The 20,674-nt window shown below is 37.8% G+C and overlaps 1 protein-coding gene across 5 annotated transcripts in view; it reads left to right on the forward strand.

The window, feature by feature from the left end:
- Window positions 1-20,674, forward strand: part of slc6a22.1 (solute carrier family 6 member 22, tandem duplicate 1) — an 89,859-nt gene that overhangs the window by 59,913 nt on the left and 9,272 nt on the right. For all 5 annotated transcript variants that reach the window (XM_061932414.1, XM_061932416.1, XM_061932415.1 and 2 more), the window contains 8 exons: window positions 461-595; window positions 3,393-3,533; window positions 5,631-5,715; window positions 5,793-5,925; window positions 6,010-6,144; window positions 10,358-10,461; window positions 15,678-15,802; window positions 15,904-16,016. In XM_061932414.1, the coding sequence (XP_061788398.1) occupies window positions 461-595; window positions 3,393-3,533; window positions 5,631-5,715; window positions 5,793-5,925; window positions 6,010-6,144; window positions 10,358-10,461; window positions 15,678-15,802; window positions 15,904-16,016 (971 nt within the window). The remainder of the gene's footprint in view (window positions 1-460; window positions 596-3,392; window positions 3,534-5,630; window positions 5,716-5,792; window positions 5,926-6,009; window positions 6,145-10,357; window positions 10,462-15,677; window positions 15,803-15,903; window positions 16,017-20,674) is intronic.

Raw genomic sequence — 20,674 nt, forward strand, 5'->3', positions numbered from 1 at the left:
CTTGTCCTTGTCAGAAGTCGAGCAGCCGCATTTTGGAAATAGTTGAAATGTTTTTACACCACTATCCTGTGTATTTGTTTGATTATTTATTATTATTTAATAATTCAGTGATTTTCAAAAAAATAATTCAGTGATTTTCGAAATGTTAAGTACCATTATCAGCATTTTTAACCTTTTGAAATGGTTCTATTATCATTTACATACCAAATAATATATCTTGATCTATATAGTTATCGCAGGAGGGTGCAATATAGATTTTAGGCAATATCACCCATCCCAAATTCATATGATTTTTTTAAATATAATTATTATTATTTTAATTACATAATCATTAAATAATGAATCCATACAATAATAATAATAATTTGTATTGTTTATTCTTAAAGAAACAAAAAATATTTAGTATTTTTAATGAATCTAATGTTTGTTTTTATCTTATACAACTTTTATTTTGTTCCAGGTGTGTTCTTTATCCCTTATGTACTCTTCCTCTTCACCTGCGGCATCCCTTTGTTCCTGCTGGAGACGTCTCTGGGCCAATACACCAAACAGGGCTCCATCACCTGCTGGAAGAAAATTTGTCCCCTCTTTGGAGGTAAATGTCCATCCACCTGCCACAATATTAGGTACACCTGCACATTCTAATCGGATCAAAATATTGCATTTTCCAAAGATAATTGTGCTTTGTTTGGATTAACACGGTCAGAAAGGTCCAAAACAAGTTTGCATAATACATGGGATTTGCCACGATATGCTGTGATGTTAGCACCTTTCTTTGAAAATGGGTCAGGGAAAGGTTATTTCTCAGCAATCACATGCAAATTCTAGTTGATGCTTGATAAGTTCTAGGGCGAAGCCAAGTTGATGACTGGGATACGGAATGAATAGACAGACCCCCTTGTCATTGGAGATGTGACATTCGCGAACGAATCGGGTATTTTGAACTGCTGTCTTAAAGTGAACGATGAGAATAGATTTGCACAGGGGAGCCGTTTGTAGTTTCTATATTTATTAAAATGCTATTGTGCTACAACATTTTTTTAGGTAAGGGATAAGAGATTCAACATAGTGACGTCACTGTTAAAGAACAAGGGTATGGCACTACTTTATTGAATGTGTATAGTGAATACACAACAAAAATAAAGTTATAGTCAATATTTCTGAATCATTCCCACCAATAGAGTAATAGTGGTGTAAAATTTTAATTATTCTGATCCACATCTTGTCTTATAACTGCTACCAGTGATTGTTTCCTTGAATAAAAAAAAGAACAAAAAAACTGTTAAATAAAAAGAACAATAACAACGAGCCAATTTTTCGAACGACTCCTCAAGATCTGGCTCCATTCAACGAGCCGTAAATCCCATCTCTACTTGTGATTGAGATATATTTGTGAATTGCAAATGATCGACTGTCTTTTGTTATTTCATTATTTTGAATTGCCACCACATTTTTTGGTAGGTCAGTGGATGAATCTCAAAGTGTCGTGAAGTGGAGTAATGTCACACTTGCGCTTCAGATATTGCACGGCAATAACATCTGCAAAGATGTTTAGTCTTTGCCTCTCTGTGGCTTCTTTTTGTCTATTTATGTTCTTCGTATAAAAACTACTTACATATACTTGTAAAAGGCTTTTTCCAGAATTCGTAAAAGTGAATCTCAGTGTTTCTTTTTATGGGTAACATGTCACTGTGGGGAGTTGCTCGAGGAGAATGTGCAGTGTTCGTGTCGTTTGGCCTGCGAACAGTAAGTGGTTGAATAGGTCACAAACATTGAAAGGAACATTGCTCTATCCTTCACACAGCTTATTTAATTTTATTAATTGCTAATTACGCCAGAAATGCTAAAAAAAAACAAAAAAACATAACATTCAGTTTAGAGGAATATATATTATTTAGGGGTATACAACTTTTTCACTTACGATATTGGGGTGTTGAGTATTGGCCGATACCGATATTGACCCAATATGATATTAGCACCAATCAAACATACTTTTATTATGTGTGGAATGTTGGAAACTAATTGATCAAGTAAAATGAATGAAAGAACAATGGTAGGTTTGGAAAATACTAACCTAATTAGTATTTACCATATGGAATGGTCTTATGCTGTCTTTAGGTTGAAGTGGTGGTAACTGTTTTTGGTGACACTTAGTGGTCATAATAAGTCCAATAATTAATTAAGTTAAGCTCATTCATAAGTAAGTTGAATGATACGGATTTTTTGATACTTGTTTATATTGATAAATGTGCTGTTTTAGACTGCAGTATTGTTTAATTAAGGACACCAATTATCTATATATGGCTTGTGTGCTATTGTGTGGTTAGCTGTTGTGTAGCTGCTAGCTCCTAGTAGCCTGTAGCCTACCATGTTTACGTTTTGTAAATGACTTGACTAAAATAGAGCAAAAGAACAACATTGTGTGCTTATTGGAGGACATTTACGTTTGTAGATGTTAACTGGCTGTACAGCTCTGTACAAGTAAACATGCTGCCGGACTGCTTGTATTGGAGATTTTATATGCAAGCCGATACTTGGGTTTTTTGCGGGTATCAGACCGATTCATTTATCCGATCGGGACAACCATAACTAATAAATAATTGATATATATATATATCCATAATATAAATAACAATAACATCCATCCATCCATCCATTTTCTACCGCTTGTCCCTCTTGGGGTCACGGGACTGGCTGGAGCCTATCCCAGCTGCATTCAGGTGTAAGGCGGGACAAGTCGCACCTCATCGCAGGGCCAACACAGAGAGACAGACAACATTCACACTCACATTCACACACTAGGGCCAATTTAGTGTTGCCAATCAGCATAGGCACATATCTAGTCTTCCATATACATCAGCCTATCCCCAGGTGCATGTCTTTGGAGGTGGGAGGAAGCCGGAGTACCCGGATGAACCCACGCAGTTACGGGGAGAACATACAAACTCCACACAGAAAGACCCGTAGCCCGGGGATCGAACTCAGGACCTTCTTATTGTGAGGCACACGCACTAACTAACTCCTGTGCCATCGTGCTGCCATAATAATAACATTTTAACTATAATTGTAAAAATGTAATATATGTCGTTAGAATTTTCAAAACAGAAAATGTTGAAAATTTTATATTTTATGAAGATTAACAGGATTATATAAATGTTTGCAAATATTTCTTAACAATCATGTTGTGAAGAGACTTGTTTACATTGCCTGCTATGCTTTTGGTTCTACAAACGTTTGTATACCAATTATTTCTTTTAGGAGTTCAACTATGTCGCAACATGTCAGCCATGTGTGTGGATTATTTTCTTCATGACAATACATTGTTTAGCAAATGGTATGATGTTTCTGATCTTGAGCTTCAAACATGTTTTGTCTTTATTTTCCTCTTTTAGGAATGGGTTATGGAAGTCAAGTGGTAGTGTTATACTCCAGCATCTATTACATCATCATATTGGCATGGGCCTTCGTGTACCTCTTCTCCTCATTCAGCTCTGAGCTTCCATGGGCAAGCTGCAGAAATAGTTGGAACACTGGTAAGCAAAAAAAAAAACAATACATACAGTTTAATGGTTACCCACTTCAACATGGGGGTTTAGACTCCTAAGGTGTCCACAGAGGTACTGCAATGGGACATTTGACAGTTGACAATACTTTTTAAATATATTATTATATAATACCTCAGCAATTTAAATGGCTAAATACACATTAACATAGATCCAACATGCTGTAGTGTAGTTTACAAATGACAGTGCATTGGCCACTCTACTCAGTTGACCTTGCAGATTTGAAATAAAAACATGAATAGATACTGGTAAATATTTTATCATATTCATGTTGGCATCCAAGATACCGTATTTTTCGGACTATAAGTCGCAGTTTTTTTTCATAGTTTGGCCGGGGTTGCGACTTATACTCAGGAGCGACTTATATGTGAAATTATTATCACATTACCGTAAAATAACAAATAATATTATTTAGCTCATTCACGTAAGAGACTAGACGTATAAGATTTCATGGGATTTAGCGATTAGGAGTGACAGATTGTTTGGTAAACGTATAGCATGTTCTATATGTTATAGTTATTTGAATGACTCTTACCATAATATGTTACGTTAACATATTATGGTAATGTTAACGTAACATTACGTTAACATTAACAACTGAGAACAGGAATGTTCTCAGTTGGTTATTTATGCGTTATATAATGTACACTTATTCAGCCTGTTGTTCACTATTCTTTATTTATATTAAATTGCCTTTCAAATGTCTATTCTTGGTGTTGGGTTTTATCATATAAATTTCCCCCAAAAATGCGACTTATACTACAGTGCGACTTATATGTTGTTTCCCTTCTTTATTATGCATTTTCGGCAGGTGCGATTTATACTCCGGTGCGACTTATACTCCGAAAAATACAGTAGCTATCGATTAGTGCTCTTGTTGCCACCTACCGATTAGTAGCCCCAGCTGGCGATTATAGCGCTAGTTGCAAGCTAGCTATAAGCGGCGCTATATTGTAGCATTTGAATACTTTATTATAGCACAATAATAAGCTACCTTTAGGGCCATTTGAATTCAAAACACAATTTCGTACGAGATATATAAGTAGGGGGTCCCTGCTCAATCTCTCCATCCGTTTGGGGGTCTTTGGCCTGGAAAACATTGAAGACCCTCTCCTGCTTTGCACAAAGAAAAAGAGAACCGGTTACGTTCGCGTCAAAGAAAAATACAACATTATTTTTCTGTCTTTTTAGTAAAAAATTTTCCCTTCATTATGTCTCCGCAGCCTGAGGCAGACTTTTCTAATGGCAGTGTGTCAAAGAAAAAGAAAAGTGAAACAAATTTAGACATGGGAAAATGTTTAGAAAGTGTAGAAATCAACATACGTTGAATTCTCCTTCCAAGGCGCTTAAATGCAGCGACTGTCATGAAAGATCAATATGATATCTTCGAAGATGTGAAAGGATCAAACGGACAGAGATAACTAAGCGGCATAGTTGTCTCATAATTGAAATTTCCTGTCTTTCCTTCTCTAGGAATGCCAATTTCACTCTGCCAGACAACCACAGGGATCAAAGTAGTCATAACTATAGCTATCCTTGAGGTATAAGTTGCTACTTAAACTAAAACCTGACGACCATCGCCGTCGCAGGAACGGGACTCGTACATGTAAAAACGGTTTCACCTCAGTTCAATAACGTCGTCGTTCTCACTCAACTAACTGCTCAGCGCAGTACGAATCATATTTGCAGCTAAAACAGATGCACCTACCAGATGTTACTAGTTTAATTTTGCCTAAATTTTCACTTTAAGCATGAGTGAAGAATAAGTGAAGTATGCACCACCGACTTGATAAGACGTAATAAGTCTGAAAGAGAAAGAGATTACCGTATACAGTGTTATCTACACACAGGTGGTACCTGGTGGTTGTTTGAGCATACTACAGGTAGTCCTGGATAGTCCCACTATTTAATGCTTCAGTCACACGCAAAATTCTCACAGGATTGTGGAAAATTTACAGTGGTACCTACTGTACTGAGCCAGGTCAGCCGTGTCGGCAATCTGAACTGAATAATGTCCCTCAGCTGTGGGAGTGGATTGAGTGTTTTTGCTGGCTGTCTTTGCTGTAGAAACATGTGTGGAGTTCAGTCATAGGCGTGTTCTCAACTGGACAATGGCAGAAAATGCGACATCACCTGAGAGAGAGTTTTGGGAGTAAGTCAAAATGTTCAAATAGCTCCTTACAAAACATGTTTTAGTGTGTCAGATATCATTGGACATGTGATCCACAGGAGGAGAGTACTGAACTTGACAGGAAGTATCCATGAGTTGGGTGGTATTCGATGGGAGTTGGCTCTTTGTCTTCTCCTGTCCTGGATCATCTGTTACTTCTGCGTGTGGAAAGGAGTCAAGTCCACTGGAAAGGTAAATCATCAATTTCTGTGTCTATCCATAAAATGGACTGTGTAACTAAATGTCATCTAATAAGTGATCCTCGCCTTTTCACAGGTTGTGTACTTCACCGCCACGTTTCCATACCTGATGCTTGCCGTGCTGCTCGTCCGTGGACTCACTCTGCCAGGGGCCTTAGACGGCATCAAGTTTTACCTCTACCCAGACCCATCCCGCCTGAGTGATCCCCAGGTATGAGCCTTCCTCTGAACCATTCACTTTAACTTAAGACTCAGTAACCCATAATGACAAATCAGACTTTTAATTTGGGGCAGCGGTGACATATTTTGCTCCAGATAATGCTTGTTTATACAACCCCAGAGAAAAATGATAGAATCACCAAACTTGGAGGATGTTCATTCAGTTTTTGAATTTTGTAGACAAAGCCGATAACAGACATAACACAAAACTATAGTCATTTCAAATGACAACTTTCAGGTTTTGAGAAACACTGAAATAATTCAAGAATATAAATTGTGGTCGTCAGTAACAGCTTAATTCTTAAATCAAACAGAGTGAAAAAATTATGGAATCCCTCAATTCTAAGGAAATACATATGGAATCACCCTGTAAATTTGAATTTCCAATGCTAACACCTGCATCAGATTAAGGCTCAATCTGAATACTCTCTCTTATCCCTTCCCACTTCGCATTAACCCTCGCCCTTTGGCCGTTAAAATCTAATGCCATGGCGAAATGTTGAAAATATGTCCCTAGGAATTCTTATGTCGCTTGAGTCTCTCTACATCATCAACCCTCGCTGTTTGCCGCCAGTGATGTAACGCAGATGCGACAAATGTTTGATTGATTTTAAGATGCTTGGATTTGCTTGGGTTCTTTTCATTTTCTTGGTCCTGCCTACATCAAGAAGAAGACAGTTGAGCAGACAACGTTTTCTGCAAAATAAGCAAGTGCTGGCGTTTCAGCTCACGGTATGTAAAATGTGTTTCATTGAGGGAAGTGTTTATACGTAAGTTCTGGCTATGTTTTATGAAATCCACTATTTAACTTATTATTTCATCCATTTTTTAACTCAGACTTTTGTGATTTGTTAGCTGCATAGAACTCGATATCTATGGAGTTGTCCGAGCTCACTTTGTTTGGAGGACTGTGTGGCCTAGGGCTACACGATTAATGGACTTTGAATCGATATCGAGGTTTTGATTAGTGCGATAAATAACCGCAAGAAGCTGAGTTTTTCTTTTTTTCTACACTGTCACCGGCATTTGAGTGACAGACATGTTTGCCAATCATAATTGTTGAGCCTCACGTTTGTCCATCTGTTGCTTTAAACAAGGAGATCGAGGTCTCACTCTGCATCGCGTTTATTTTTATTAAACAAAAGCCATCATTAATAACACTTAAAAATAATAAATAAACAAGTTTCCGATGGGCTAAGAAAAGCAATTTTGGACTATGGATGACTGGATGAAAGTCATATTCAGTGATGAATCGTGAATCTGCATTGGGCAAGGTGATGATGAGGACAGCTGCCTTAATAAACCATGCACATGGTGGTTATGGTTATGGTTTAATTTATTTCGAACATGTAAACAGATTCAATGTGATACATCATATAATAATTACATGTGTTCTTTTCTCTTTACATGTTTGAGAAGGAGTAGGAAGAATCAAAGCTTATTTAATCCTACCCCTTTTCCAGTTCATAGCAATTACTAACTTATTTGTTCTCTTCCTGTTCTGATCTTGTAATAGTAACACAATTTACACCAATGAATACAATAGTTCTCTTAATAGTTAAGCCTGTCATGATTCACATATGAGATAAATAATATCTCATTTTCAACAAAGTTCAAGACTTATCAAGATTCACCTTCCTTGTACTTTGTAAACACTTGTAGTTTGAAGAGCCTCTTAAACTGGATCATATTAGTACATTGTTTGACATTGTTGCATAATCCGTTCAATTATTTAATTCCACATATTAATATGCCAAATGTTTTAAGTGTTGTACGTGCATACACATGTTTTAGATTAGATTTTTCTATGGTTATATCGCTCCACTTATTTTGAGAATAAGTTTTGTACATCCTTGGATAGCAGGTCTTAGTTTGTCCTGTGCATATGTTTAGCTGTTTGCAAATGCACCAAATCATTGAGTTTCAGTATTTTGGAGTCAATAAATAAAGGGTTTGTATGTGCTCGATAACCTACAGTATGTATTATTCTAACTGATCATTTTTATACCATGGTTAGTGAATGAAGTTTACTTTTGTAATTATGTCCTCATATTTCTACACAATAACTCAGATATGGTAACACTAGCGAGCAGGAAAGTGTGCAGTGATTTTTGGTCCAGAACATATTTTGCTTTATTCATTATAGAAATATTCCTTGCCACCTTGTGTTGTATATTTCTTATATGCGATTTCCAGTTCATTTTATCATCTATTATTACACCAAAAATGTTATTTATTTTACTCTTTCTATATCTACTCTGTCTTTTTGTATTTGTTTTTGACCTTCTTTTGTACTGTTACCAAATAGCAATGTTTTAGTTTTGCTGAGATTCAAAGATAGTCTGTTTTTATCAAACCATCTCTTTCATTTGTTCATTTGCTCTGTTACTATCATTATCAGCGTATGTGTATTTTCTCCTGAAAAAAACGCAGGTGTGTTATCCGCAAATATTACTAACTTTAAGTCCTTGGTAACTTCACAAAAGTCGTTTGTATGTCGATTTAATATATTGGTACCAGTATTGATCCTTGCGGTACACCACAAAATATGTTTAGTTCTGTTGATGTTTTTTCACCTAACTTCACATATTGCTTCCTGTTGGTTAAATAGCTTCTTACCCAGTTCAATACCAATCCTCTGATGCCACATCGTTCTAATTTGTTGATTAGGTTATTCTGATTAATTGTGTCAAATGCTTTAGTTAGAACCATAAATACTGCTGCTGCACACTGTTTACCATCTATTACATTGGTTATTTCCTCTGTCATTTCCAATAATGCCGTTGATGTTGAGATGTTTGCTCTGTTATCCTATTGGTTATACTCAAGTGTTCCACTTTTGTTCATGAATTTGTGTAATCTGTTATTAAATGATTGTTCAATAATTTTAGAAAATTCTGGAAGTAAAGAAACAGGTCTGCAAATTTCCACAGTCATTGATGATAAGAGGCTGCATGTCAGGTAATGGCCCTGGGGAGATGGCTGCCATTACATCTTCAATAAATGCAGAAGTTTACATTGACATTTTGGACACATCTCTTATTCCATCAATGGAAAGGATGTTTGGGGATGATGACATAATTTTTCAAGATGATAATGCATCTTGCCATAAGACTAAAACTGTGAAAATGTTCCTTGAAGAAAGATACATAAGGTCAATATCATGACCTGCAAATAGTCCGGATCTCAATCCAATGGAAAATGTGTGGTGAAAATTGAAGAAAATGGACCATGACAAGTCTCCAACCTGCAAAGCTGACCTGACAACAGCATCAGAGAAAGTTGGAGCAAGATCGATAAAGAGTAATGTTTGTCACTCGTTAAGTCCTTGCCTCAGAGACTGCGTGCTGTTATAAAAGTCAGAGGTGGTGCAACACAATACTGGTAGTGTGTTGTAGTGTTTGTTTGTTTGTTTTCATGATTCCACAATTGTTTCCTGAGAATTGAGTGATTCCATAATTATTTTATGCAGTAACATTAGTGCAGTAACAAATGCTGCTAAAAGCAGCTTTTTTTAATGCAAAGTCTGAATCTATCAGAGTGAGCAGGTGTACCTGATGTTGTGACCGGGGTTTAATTATTTAATGTTAATGAAGTTTATTTTGGACCGTGTCTGTGGTAACAACTACAAGATATATATATATAAACAGTGCATAATACATTTTCAAAAGATACATTATAATACTTTGGGAGAGGGTAAGGTGTGATTTCATTTGCAATCTGGGAACGCTTCCTAAAAAAACATCTTGCAGACAAACTCATAAAACTGGTTATAAAAATGGATTTTGGAGCAAAATTTACCACAAAGCATTTCCAGTACATATTATCTCAACCACAAGGAAGTGTTTTAATTGCAGTTTAAAATCATCATAGTTCCCCTAAAGATACATTTTCTTGTTATGTGTATAAAATTGAAGTTCTATTCACCCTACTGCTTTCTTCCAGTACCTTTTTATTTATATAAGTATTTTATTTATTTTTCACTTATTTTGTAACCAACTATGAGTGGCTATTTAGTGGATTGGTCATTTATTTGGGCCCACTTTTCACAGGTGTTGAGTCGTGACTTGCACTAATGATTGCATGTCCGTCAAACATTACCAAGCAACTATGAAGCCTGTTTTCTCAAGACACTCCGTCAAATTTTCCACTGAACATTCACACTATTTTTGCATGGTTCACAATGTCCTCCTTTTGTCTCGCAGGTCTGGATGGACGCTGGCACGCAAATATTTTATTCCTACGCTATTTGCATCGGCTGCTTGACGGCACTTGGCAGTTATAACAAGTACAACAATAACTGCTACAAGTAAGTTCGGCATGAAAACACCACAGTCAGTACAATCTAAAATCTTTATCTCACATTCTGCCTATTTACTTTTAACTCTTATAGTTCAGTTTTGTCTTTACCTTTTCTAAACATAACCCTGTTTAAGTAAACATTGCACAGCATCAGGAAAATGCTTGGAAAAAAAGAGAGTGAGAGAGCAATGTGTACAGAACGTGACCTATTTTTCAAAGGTGACTGACTCCAGAAGCAACACAAAGCCACTGAGGAAACAGCGGAAAATGACAAGCCGTTTTAGAAAGGGAAAGCATCCAAAAACCACATGCAGAAAACACAAACAAGACCAATTCTATTCTCACTTATGTGTCGTGTCCAACTAAAACAGCTCTGTGTTTTGGTGGGTTTGGTTATTGTTGCAGCCAAGCAGAACAAAGCAAGCAGGATTATTTGAACTCATGTCGCTCAACAACAAAACATCTAAGGAGATTATCCTTTAGTACCGTATTTTTCGGACCATAAGGCGCACCGGATTATTAGGAGCTTTGTCGATGAATGGGTCTATTCAGGGTCATAATATATATATATTTTTTCTACATTTAAAACGCTTCCTTGTGGTCTACATAACATGTAATGGTGGTTCTTTGGTCAAAATGTTGCATAGATTATGTTTTATAGACCGTCTTCAAGCCGCTTTCTGACCATCTCTTCGGAATGCGTCGTTTTTGTGGGCGGTTTTATTTACATGGCTCCACTTCGACATCGTCTTCTCCTCGTCATCTTTTGTTGTAGTGTTTAGCGAGTCTACTGACAGATTAAGTCCGAACTATACACGTTGTATTAAAAATGGCAACAGAAGAGAATGAATGGCCCACAACAAGAGGATAAAGAAAAAGAATGAGACTATGGAACGTATGCAGATTCAAAATATACAACAGCAGGTACCAATAGGTAAGAAAAGTCTGTTTTGCTTAATAGGTTGAAACAAAACGCCAGATAATGTGTCTCCTAATAGGTGCCATTTTGAGGTCCTTATACACACACCATAACAATACCCATTTCGTTTGTTAAAGCACATTACGTTCGACTCCGGTAGCCATAATGCGCCGACAATCCATCAAGCGGTGCGGATTCTCAGCTTACCAAAATCGTACTAAAACATTTTGACAGATTTTTAAGCGCCGTGAGTAATGTTCTATATTCTCAATGAAACATCAAAGTTTGGCCTGCAATTTTGATGTCATTAAGCACTACCAGAATTAATACATACATTAGATCAGAGGTCGGGAACCTTTTTGGCTGAGAGAGCCATGAAAGCCAAATATTTTAAAATGTATTTCCGTGAGAGCCATATAATATTTTTTAACACTGAATACAACTAAATGCGTGCATTTTTAAGTAAGACCAACATTTTTAGAGTATAATAAATCTCTTATTCTTTTTAATAAAATTGTTATTCTGAAGCTAAATAAATAGAATACTTCTTACCATTAATGCGACTTCTCGAACAGGTGCGGTAGAAAACGGATGGATTGATCAAAATGCATGAGAATGTTTTATATTTTGAACGTTATTTTTAACACTGTGATTACCAGCGGAATTATTCATTACTTATCGTGTTAAGCAATGTCAGCTAAGATTTATCTGAGAGCCAGATGCAGTCATCAAAAGAGCCACATCTGGCTCGAGAGCCATAGGTTCCCTCCCCCTGCATTAAATGCACTGTGGATTGTTTATAAAACGAAAAGAGTTTAAATGCGCCTTATAGTCCAAAAAATACGTTAGAACTGAAAATACCCAGATATTAATCTATATTGGTTAATATACAATAGGTGGGGCCAAACTAGCAGGACAGTTTTATAAAACGTGAACATAAAACAAGTCTAAAAGGAACAATTTTACTCCTACTTTCAGAAGGGTAACTATACTTGGTTGTAGATGACCACAATGTATCCCATGATTGTCTTTGATGAAACAAATTAGGCAGTTGCATAATACAATGGAGATGCCAAAGTCAAACTAAAGTGGTCAAATTTGGAGATCAAACAACATTTCCTGGAAGAATACGCCTCAAAAGTCAGACAAAACTTGTAATTCAAACTATTTGTGCGAGACTTCAGCTCAGTGAGCTTAAAAGACGTAAATGTTTGTTTGTGTTGCCACAACAGAATGATGGCAAAATGGGAAAGTGTGATGATATCCATAGAACAGGAAATTAAAACTAGCTGCAACACAAGGTAGGGGTTGTCAGCTTTGTACAATGTGAGCGCACTAATAACAAAATACCATGCAATTATGGATGCAATTGATAAGATTTTTCCAGTTCCGATTCCACTTTTGATTCTTACGATTCGGTTCCTTAACGGTTCTCTAATCGATTCTTAAAAAAAAGAGAAAAAAGGGTGTATTAGCATCAATGTTGTTCTGTTTAGAGATAACTCAACCTTACAAAGCCTACAGTGAGGTCTCAAGAGGCACATATGTAGCACAGAATAACTTTTGTAAATAAATATAAGAAATTATTTTTCTTCTGTAGAATTTAATGATGTGCAAATTACATAAGAATGTAACATTTAGTAACGTGATATTATCTTGCTTTGTGGACTTGGAGAAGGCATTCGACCGTGTCCCTCGGGAAGTCCTGTGGGGAGTGCTCAGAGAGTATGGGGTATCGGACTGTCTGATTGTGGCGGTCCGCTCCCTGTATGATCAGTGTCAGAGCTTGGTCCGCATTGCCGGCAGTAAGTCGGACACGTTTCCAGTGAGGGTTGGACTCCGCCCAAGGATGCCCTTTGTCACCGATTCTGTTCATAACTTTTATGGACAGAATTTCTAAGCGCAGTCAAGGCGTTGAGGGGATCCGGTTTGGTGGCTGCAGGATTAGGTCTCTGCTTTTTGCAGATGATGTGGTCCTGATGGCTTCATCTGGCCAGGATCTTCAGCTCTCACTGGATCGGTTCGCAGCTGAGTGTGAAGCGACTGGGATGAGAATCAGCACCTCCAAGTCGAGTGCATGGTTCTCGCCCGGAAAAGGGTGGACTGCCATCTCCGGGTTGGGGAGGAGACCCTGCCCCAAGTGGAGGAGTTCAAGTACCTCGGAGTCTTGTTCACGAGTGAGGGAAGAGTGGATTGTGATATCGACAGGCGGATCGGTGCGGCGTCTTCAGTAATGCGGACGCTGTATCGATCCGCTGTGGTGAAGAAGGAGCTGAGCCGGAAGCCAAAGCTCTCAATTTACCGGTCAATCTACGTTCCCATCCTCACCTATGGTCATGAGCTTTGGGTTACGACCGAAAGGACAAGATCACGGGTACAAGCGGCCGAAATGAGTTTCCTGCGCCGGGTGGCGGGGCTCTCCCTTAGAGATAGGGTGAGAAGCTCTGTCATCCGGGGGGAGCTCAAAGTAAAGCCGCTGCTCCTCCACATCAAGAGGAGCCAGATGAGGTGGTTCGGGCATCTTGTCAGGATGCCACCCGAACGCCTCCCTAGGGAGGTGTTTAGGGCACGTCCAACCGGTAGGAGGCCACGGGGAAGACCCAGGACACGTTGGGAAGACTATGTCTCCCGGCTGGCCTGAGAACGCCTCGGGATCCCCCGGGAAGAGCTGGACGAAGTGGCTGGGGAGAGGGAAGTCTGGGTTTCCCTGCTTAGGCTGCTGCCCCCGCGACCCGACCTCGGATAAGCGGAAGAAGATGGATAAATGGATGGATATTATCTTATTGCATGCAAAAAGAGATATGTCAAGCATTTATTGGTTATAATTTTGATGATTATTGCATTTTATGAAAACTTTGAATTGAAAATCTCAGAAAATGTAAGATTTCAAAAACTGTAAGCCATAATGATCAAAATCAAACAAATGAGTTAATATCACAGATTAGTGTCACATTTGAAGTTAATTGCTGACATGAATGGATTTTTACACCATATTCAATTTTCATGAGTTTTACCTGTATATTATAATGACTGAGAGAAAATGTAGTTGCAGGAAAATATGCAACTTTTCTCTGACCACAATTAAACATTCACCTACCGAAAATGCAAACCTTTAACCACAATCTTAGTCACTGCTCGGTGACATTCGTCTAGCGGCAGACGTGAACTGGGCCGGCGCGCCTCGGAGTTAGTCAGAATCTGTCTCTCGTCATGCTCATCTAAATGAGAAGACCTTTATTTCAATTTAACAAATAACAGTGCTAACATAGTAGGAGGTATTAGTTAGTAGCCGTTGTATTTAGACAACGTGCTAGTGTTACTGCTGCTATGATTAAATAGGAGTGGTTAAAAAAATGCGACTTTCATTTATAATTGTTGCATGCTGTGTGTTCAAATGTTTCATCATATAGCTGAAATATTTTTTTATTACATCAATCTTTGTACCGTATTTTTCGGACTATAAGTCGCAGTTTTTTTCATAGTTTGGCCGGGGGTGCAACTTATACTCAGGAGTGACTTATGTGTGAAATGATTAACACATTACCGTAAAATATCAAATAATATTATTTAGCTCATTCACGTAAGAGACTAGACGTATAAGATTTCATGGGATTTAGCGATTAAGAGTGACAGAATGTTTGGTAAACGTATAACATGTTCTATATGTTATAGTTATTTGAATGACTCTTACCATAATATGTTTGTGACATACCAGGCACGTTCTCAGTTGGTTATTTATGGGTCATATAACGTACACTTATTCAGCCTGTTGTTCACTATTCTTTATCTATTTTAAATTGCCTTTCAAATGTCTATTCTTGGTGTTGTTTTTTTTAAAATAAATTTCCCCCAAAAATGCGACTTATATATGTTTTTTTCCTTCTTTATTGTGCATTTTCGGCAGGTGCGACTTATACTCCGGTGCGACTTATACTCCGAAAAATACGGTAATTGTGAAAAATATAGACAATTGTCAAAAAATGTGTTCTTTCGAACCACTAATGGGAACATAAGTTAGCCGGTGGTGTTCTTATATGTTTTGCTTTGAAAAATGTAACCGTGAGGAAGTTGCAAACAGCCCCTTTAATTTGTGAGAAAGTGCTTGCTGCAAGATTCATAACTGCACATTTTTTTTTGCCCCTGCAGATACTGCCATCGAACCACTTGTTCTATTCAAGTTAACAAATGATTAAAAAAAATGATTTACAGCAAAGATTAAACAGGCAGGAGAGTGAATGCCGCTCTGCGAATAGGCAGGAAACTACTGTACGCACAATATACCCATTTGTTGTTGTTGTTTTTAGGGACTGTGTCTACTTGTGCCTTTTGAATAGCGGGACCAGCTTTGTGGCCGGCTTTGCCATCTTTTCGGTTCTAGGGTTCATGGCTTACGAACAAAACACAGACATATCCAAAGTAGCTGAATCAGGTATGATGTCTTGCTTTAGTTGTCCTTAATCACAGCATCTTCAATACTTTTGTTCATGTGCTGCCAACATGCTGAAATGTTCCATTGCTGTGTGACTGCAGGTCCTGGCCTGGCGTTCATTGCCTACCCTCGAGCGGTGGCCATGATGCCCTTTCCTCAGATTTGGGCCATCTTCTTTTTCATCATGATCATCCTGCTGGGATTGGACAGTGAGGTTGTGCATTCCGCTAACGCTAAACTGTCACAGTAGACTACATACAGTATATTACTTTCGTATTTGTTGCGTCACATATCCTGAACCAGAACCTCCAGAATTTTGCCCCAATTCACACAAATTCAAACAATCCTGTGTTTACGTGCGGCCTTGCTACTTTGTCCATTTCCCGCAACTTCCCCGCACATGTTGACCAATCACTGACATGCTCAACAATCAAATTTGTCCTTGAGTTGTGCTCAAATGCACACATTAACTGTCTAACCAATGAAATGTGACCCCAAATGTTACGTTTGTTTCTGGCTTAGACAAACCAGGAACGGTGGGACGGTATAGCTCGGTTGGTAGAGTGGCCGTGCCAGCAACTTGAGGGTTCCGGGTTCGATCCCCGCTTCCGCCATCCTAGTTGTGTCCTTGGGCAAGACACATGTTCCCAGTGCCACCCAACTTAGATATTGGCTTTCACTATGTAAAAGCGCTTTGAGTCACTAGAGAAAAGCGCTATATAAATATAATTCACAATTCACTTCACAACAGCAGTGTGTAGTAATAGCGCAACTCCTTATTGTTCTTAACGGCAAAACACTTGTATTACTGGGTTGCAATCACGTGACCTACAGGTCTAGAGTCCCATTAGAGGCAAATAAACAAGTTATCATTAAAACATACTTAAAATGGGATGGAGTGGATTTATACACTCTTAAGAAAAAATGTTTTTGAAAAATGTAAACCATTTATCATCACCAAGATGTAACTGCTCGCCTCGACTTCCTTCAACACTTACAAGGATTTAAAGTACAAAAGATTGGAGGAACATCATGTCTTTACATCTGGGGGGTCCACAAATTAAGCATTAATCCAGGAAAAACAATGTTATATTCGTGCATCGCTAATTAACGTATTTAATTGACATAACGAGCGCCGTGCCGATGCGAATGTGACCCTCATGAGAAAAAAGATAAGTTTGTTTGCAGTTGATTTCCTGCTACAAATATTAGTCTATCATCTACAATTTATATCAGCAGTTGTTTTATGGTGTGAAGTTCATATTTTGTCTTTTTATTTAGCTGTAGATGTCCCTGTTGTTTAGCAATGTTTGCTAGTGATATCAAGATTCAGTATATGATGTTGAGCCAACGAGAAATATATTCATCTAGTTTATTAACAATAATAAGGCTACTTCTTGATGCTAACAATAAACACCAAAGACACTATAATGTGTCTTTGGTGTCGTATAAAGCACTTTGCTTTGCTTTACTTTCTGTTAGGAAAATCGGCAACACAAATGCGGTGGATTGGACCAACAATCACAATATTTATTACTCTGACTAAACATGACGTTAGTTTATTTGCACAACCAGGACTTTGTGCAGTAGTTATATTTAGGCATAGCAAAAGAACACAAACTAGCATATGCTCTCTGTAGTATGACCGATAGCATATGCTGCCTGGCTAGCTGTGTACAAACAAAACATAAAATGTGGGCTAATACTTTACAGATACTGTAATATGATTGTTCACGTTTTTCAGTCAGTACAGTTTGGTGTCCTATCGCAGTGTTGTGCATTACAAACTCTTAACGCAGTGGTTCTTAACCTTGTTGGAGGTACCGAGCCACACCAGTTTCATATGCGCATTCACCGAACCCTTTAGTGAAAAATATATATATATATTTTTTCAAATTCAAGACAAAGTTATATGTTTTTGGTAACACTTTAGCATACCTGCCAACTACTCCGGTTTTCCCGTAATTAGTACGGTTTTCATCAACCTATTCCGGGTTACGGTTGCAGTGATAAAAAATACGGTTTTTCATTAATTTAAAAAAAATTTTTTTTTTAAATGCGCGAGGCTATTTATAGCACCGCTGCCAAGCACGAGGCACCTGTTGCCATTGTTTCCAAACGAGCGAACGATCATGGAATCAGCCGGAGAAAAATCGCAAACGAGTCTTAAACCGAAAAGAAAACTGCAGTCATTCCGTGAAGAATATTCAAAAGCCTATCCGGGAATAATTATCCGTTCCAAAAAGGGTGAAAACTACGCGAATTGCACCTTGTGCAGACAAGATTTTTCGAATCGGACACGGAGGAATTAGCATGTAAAAGACCACGTTGGGACAAAAAAACACAAGTCTAATGCCGTTGCTAGCGATACAAGTGGAAAACTTTCAACGTTTTTCGGATTTTAGCCACAAAAAGGTAATGACACCAATGTTATCTATTGGAATTGTTTAGTACTGTTATACTGTTAAAAGTGTTTATACTATTTATGCTTTCAAGTCCAAGTTGAAGAAATCTTGTTAAATGTTGACATCATAACTACCAAAATACAGAAGTATGTCCTTAATATTTTTGCAGTGCTATTTCTGTTGAAAAGTTAAAATGATTACATTAGAGATGTGATGTGCCACTTTTCAAGTGTCTGATGGCTTAAATTAATTTTCATTAATTTTTCACATTTTGAATTCTTTTGAAAGGCTTACAAAAAAACTACATTTGAATTGTAATTCCATGCTATTGACAGGACTATTAATTTTAATGAAGTTAGCTTACCATGTTTACAGTATGATAATTGTGATAGAAATGTGAATTTTAGGCACAGAATATTTTATACAATTGAACGAGGCAGTAGATTATACAAGCTTGGACAGAAAGTTAATAATGACACCAATTTTTTTTTTAATGCAATTGTTTAGTACTGTTTTACCATTTGTTTACTGTAAAAAGTGTTTATACTGTTTATACTTTCAATTAACAAATTGAAGTCTTGTGAAAGGTTGACAGGATAACTGGCATTAACTGTCAAAATAATTTCAAACTATTGAAGTTAGCTTACAGAATAAACATGTCAATCAACCCATATGATTTTTGCTGTAATATTTTTGTTTTGAAAAGTCACTGTGACTGATAGAAAAGTGATGGTTTTAGCAACATTTTAACCTGTCTGAATGCTAATAATCATTTTGCGTCGGGGGGCGAAGCCTGAACCCCCCACCAGGACTTTGTCCTGGACCTACCGGGGCCTGCGGCCCCTGGACCCTGGCTACTAGGTTTTTCTGATTTCAAAAGTTGGCAGGTATGCTTTAGTATGGGGAACATATTCTAAGTAACAAAGACTTAATTTAGAGTTTTTTGGTTAGGGTTAGGGTTAGAGGGTTAGGGCCAGGGTTAGAGGGTTAGGCTTATAATAAGGCCATGCCAAATAAGGCATTAATAAGTACTTAATAATGACTAGTTAAGAGCCAATATGTTACTAATTTGCATGTTAATAAGCAACTAATTAATGGTGAATATGTTCCCCATACTAAAGTGTTACCATGTTTTTTTTACTGGTGCACAAAATGAACCGTGCATGAACATCACCTTGTTCAAACAACAAAACCAACACAGTGCATAAACTCACAACAAATTACACACCTGCAAATCAGTCTGACTTCTGCTGTTGCCGTATCCGTAATACGCCGATAGGGAGAAGTTTTTATTTACAAGATGAGTCGGAGGAGTGTCTTGACCTCCGCCGAACCCCTGAGCCCGACTCACCGAACCCCTAGGGTTCGATCGAACCCAGGTTAAGAACCACTGTCTTAACGTGTTTTGTGCTCACGTAGAAGCTAGCTTATCTCTTTGCCGTAGTTAGCTTTTACGGCAAATACCATAGCACGCAGATGCGTTCCTCAGTGTTCAATAACAATGTTGCTATAGCTTGGTTATTATACAGGTTACAGAACGCAAATGAAGTATCTTTGGCGTTTTTTTAATGCATTTTTAAAGTGATTTAGAGGTAGAATTGATTGCTCCCATTAGCTGCATTGCTAGCCACCAAAATCGAGCCGATTTTTACATGTTCCATCCATCCATCCATCCATTTTCTAACGCTTATTCCCTTCGGGGTCGCGGGGGGCGCTGGAGCCTATCTCAGCTACGATCGGGCGGAAGGCGGGGTACACCCTGGACAAGTCGCCACCTCATCGCAGGGCCAACACAGATAGACAGACAACATTCACACCCACATTCACACACTAGTGCCAATTTAGTGTTGCCAATCAACCTATCCCCAGGTGTATGTCTTTGGAGGTGGGAGGAAGCCATGTTAAAATGCAAAAAAAAATAAAAACTGTTGTCTTCTTGTCTCTCATAAGGATTATGAACAATAGGCAAAATTACCCAAAAAGTAAATTTTCCCTTTAAAGTTTCAAAGCACACTTGAAAATTTGACAACAAATTCATAGTGTTATTGAAAAAATGTAAGCCTCAAACCATCACAACTTTTTTCTACAACTGTTTGAAAATGCTGCCGCAAAATCAGGAATTTTAGGCCGCAACAATTACAAAAAACACCCCCGCAAAATCCTGGAGGGACTGTTTGAACCTTAACATAACTTGACGATGCTAGATGGCTATATGTGTTAGCATTACTAGCAGCATCACTGAAATAAATATATGCAAATAATTTTGCATACTGTAGCTTGCATTAGATGCGCAAATAAGTACAATATGATATTTGTACTTGGCTGCAAACTACAAGCACAATAATAAACAACAATATATTTTGTTTAATTAAAAATAACATTGTGATAGTGCTGTGGTGTTAAGAGATGTCAACGAATGTGATTGAAATGTAACATATGACCCAAACATTTGTCTGCTGTGCATTAG

Source organism: Nerophis lumbriciformis, linkage group LG38, assembly GCF_033978685.3.
Source record: "Nerophis lumbriciformis linkage group LG38, RoL_Nlum_v2.1, whole genome shotgun sequence".
Lineage (NCBI taxonomy): Eukaryota > Metazoa > Chordata > Actinopteri > Syngnathiformes > Syngnathidae > Nerophis > Nerophis lumbriciformis.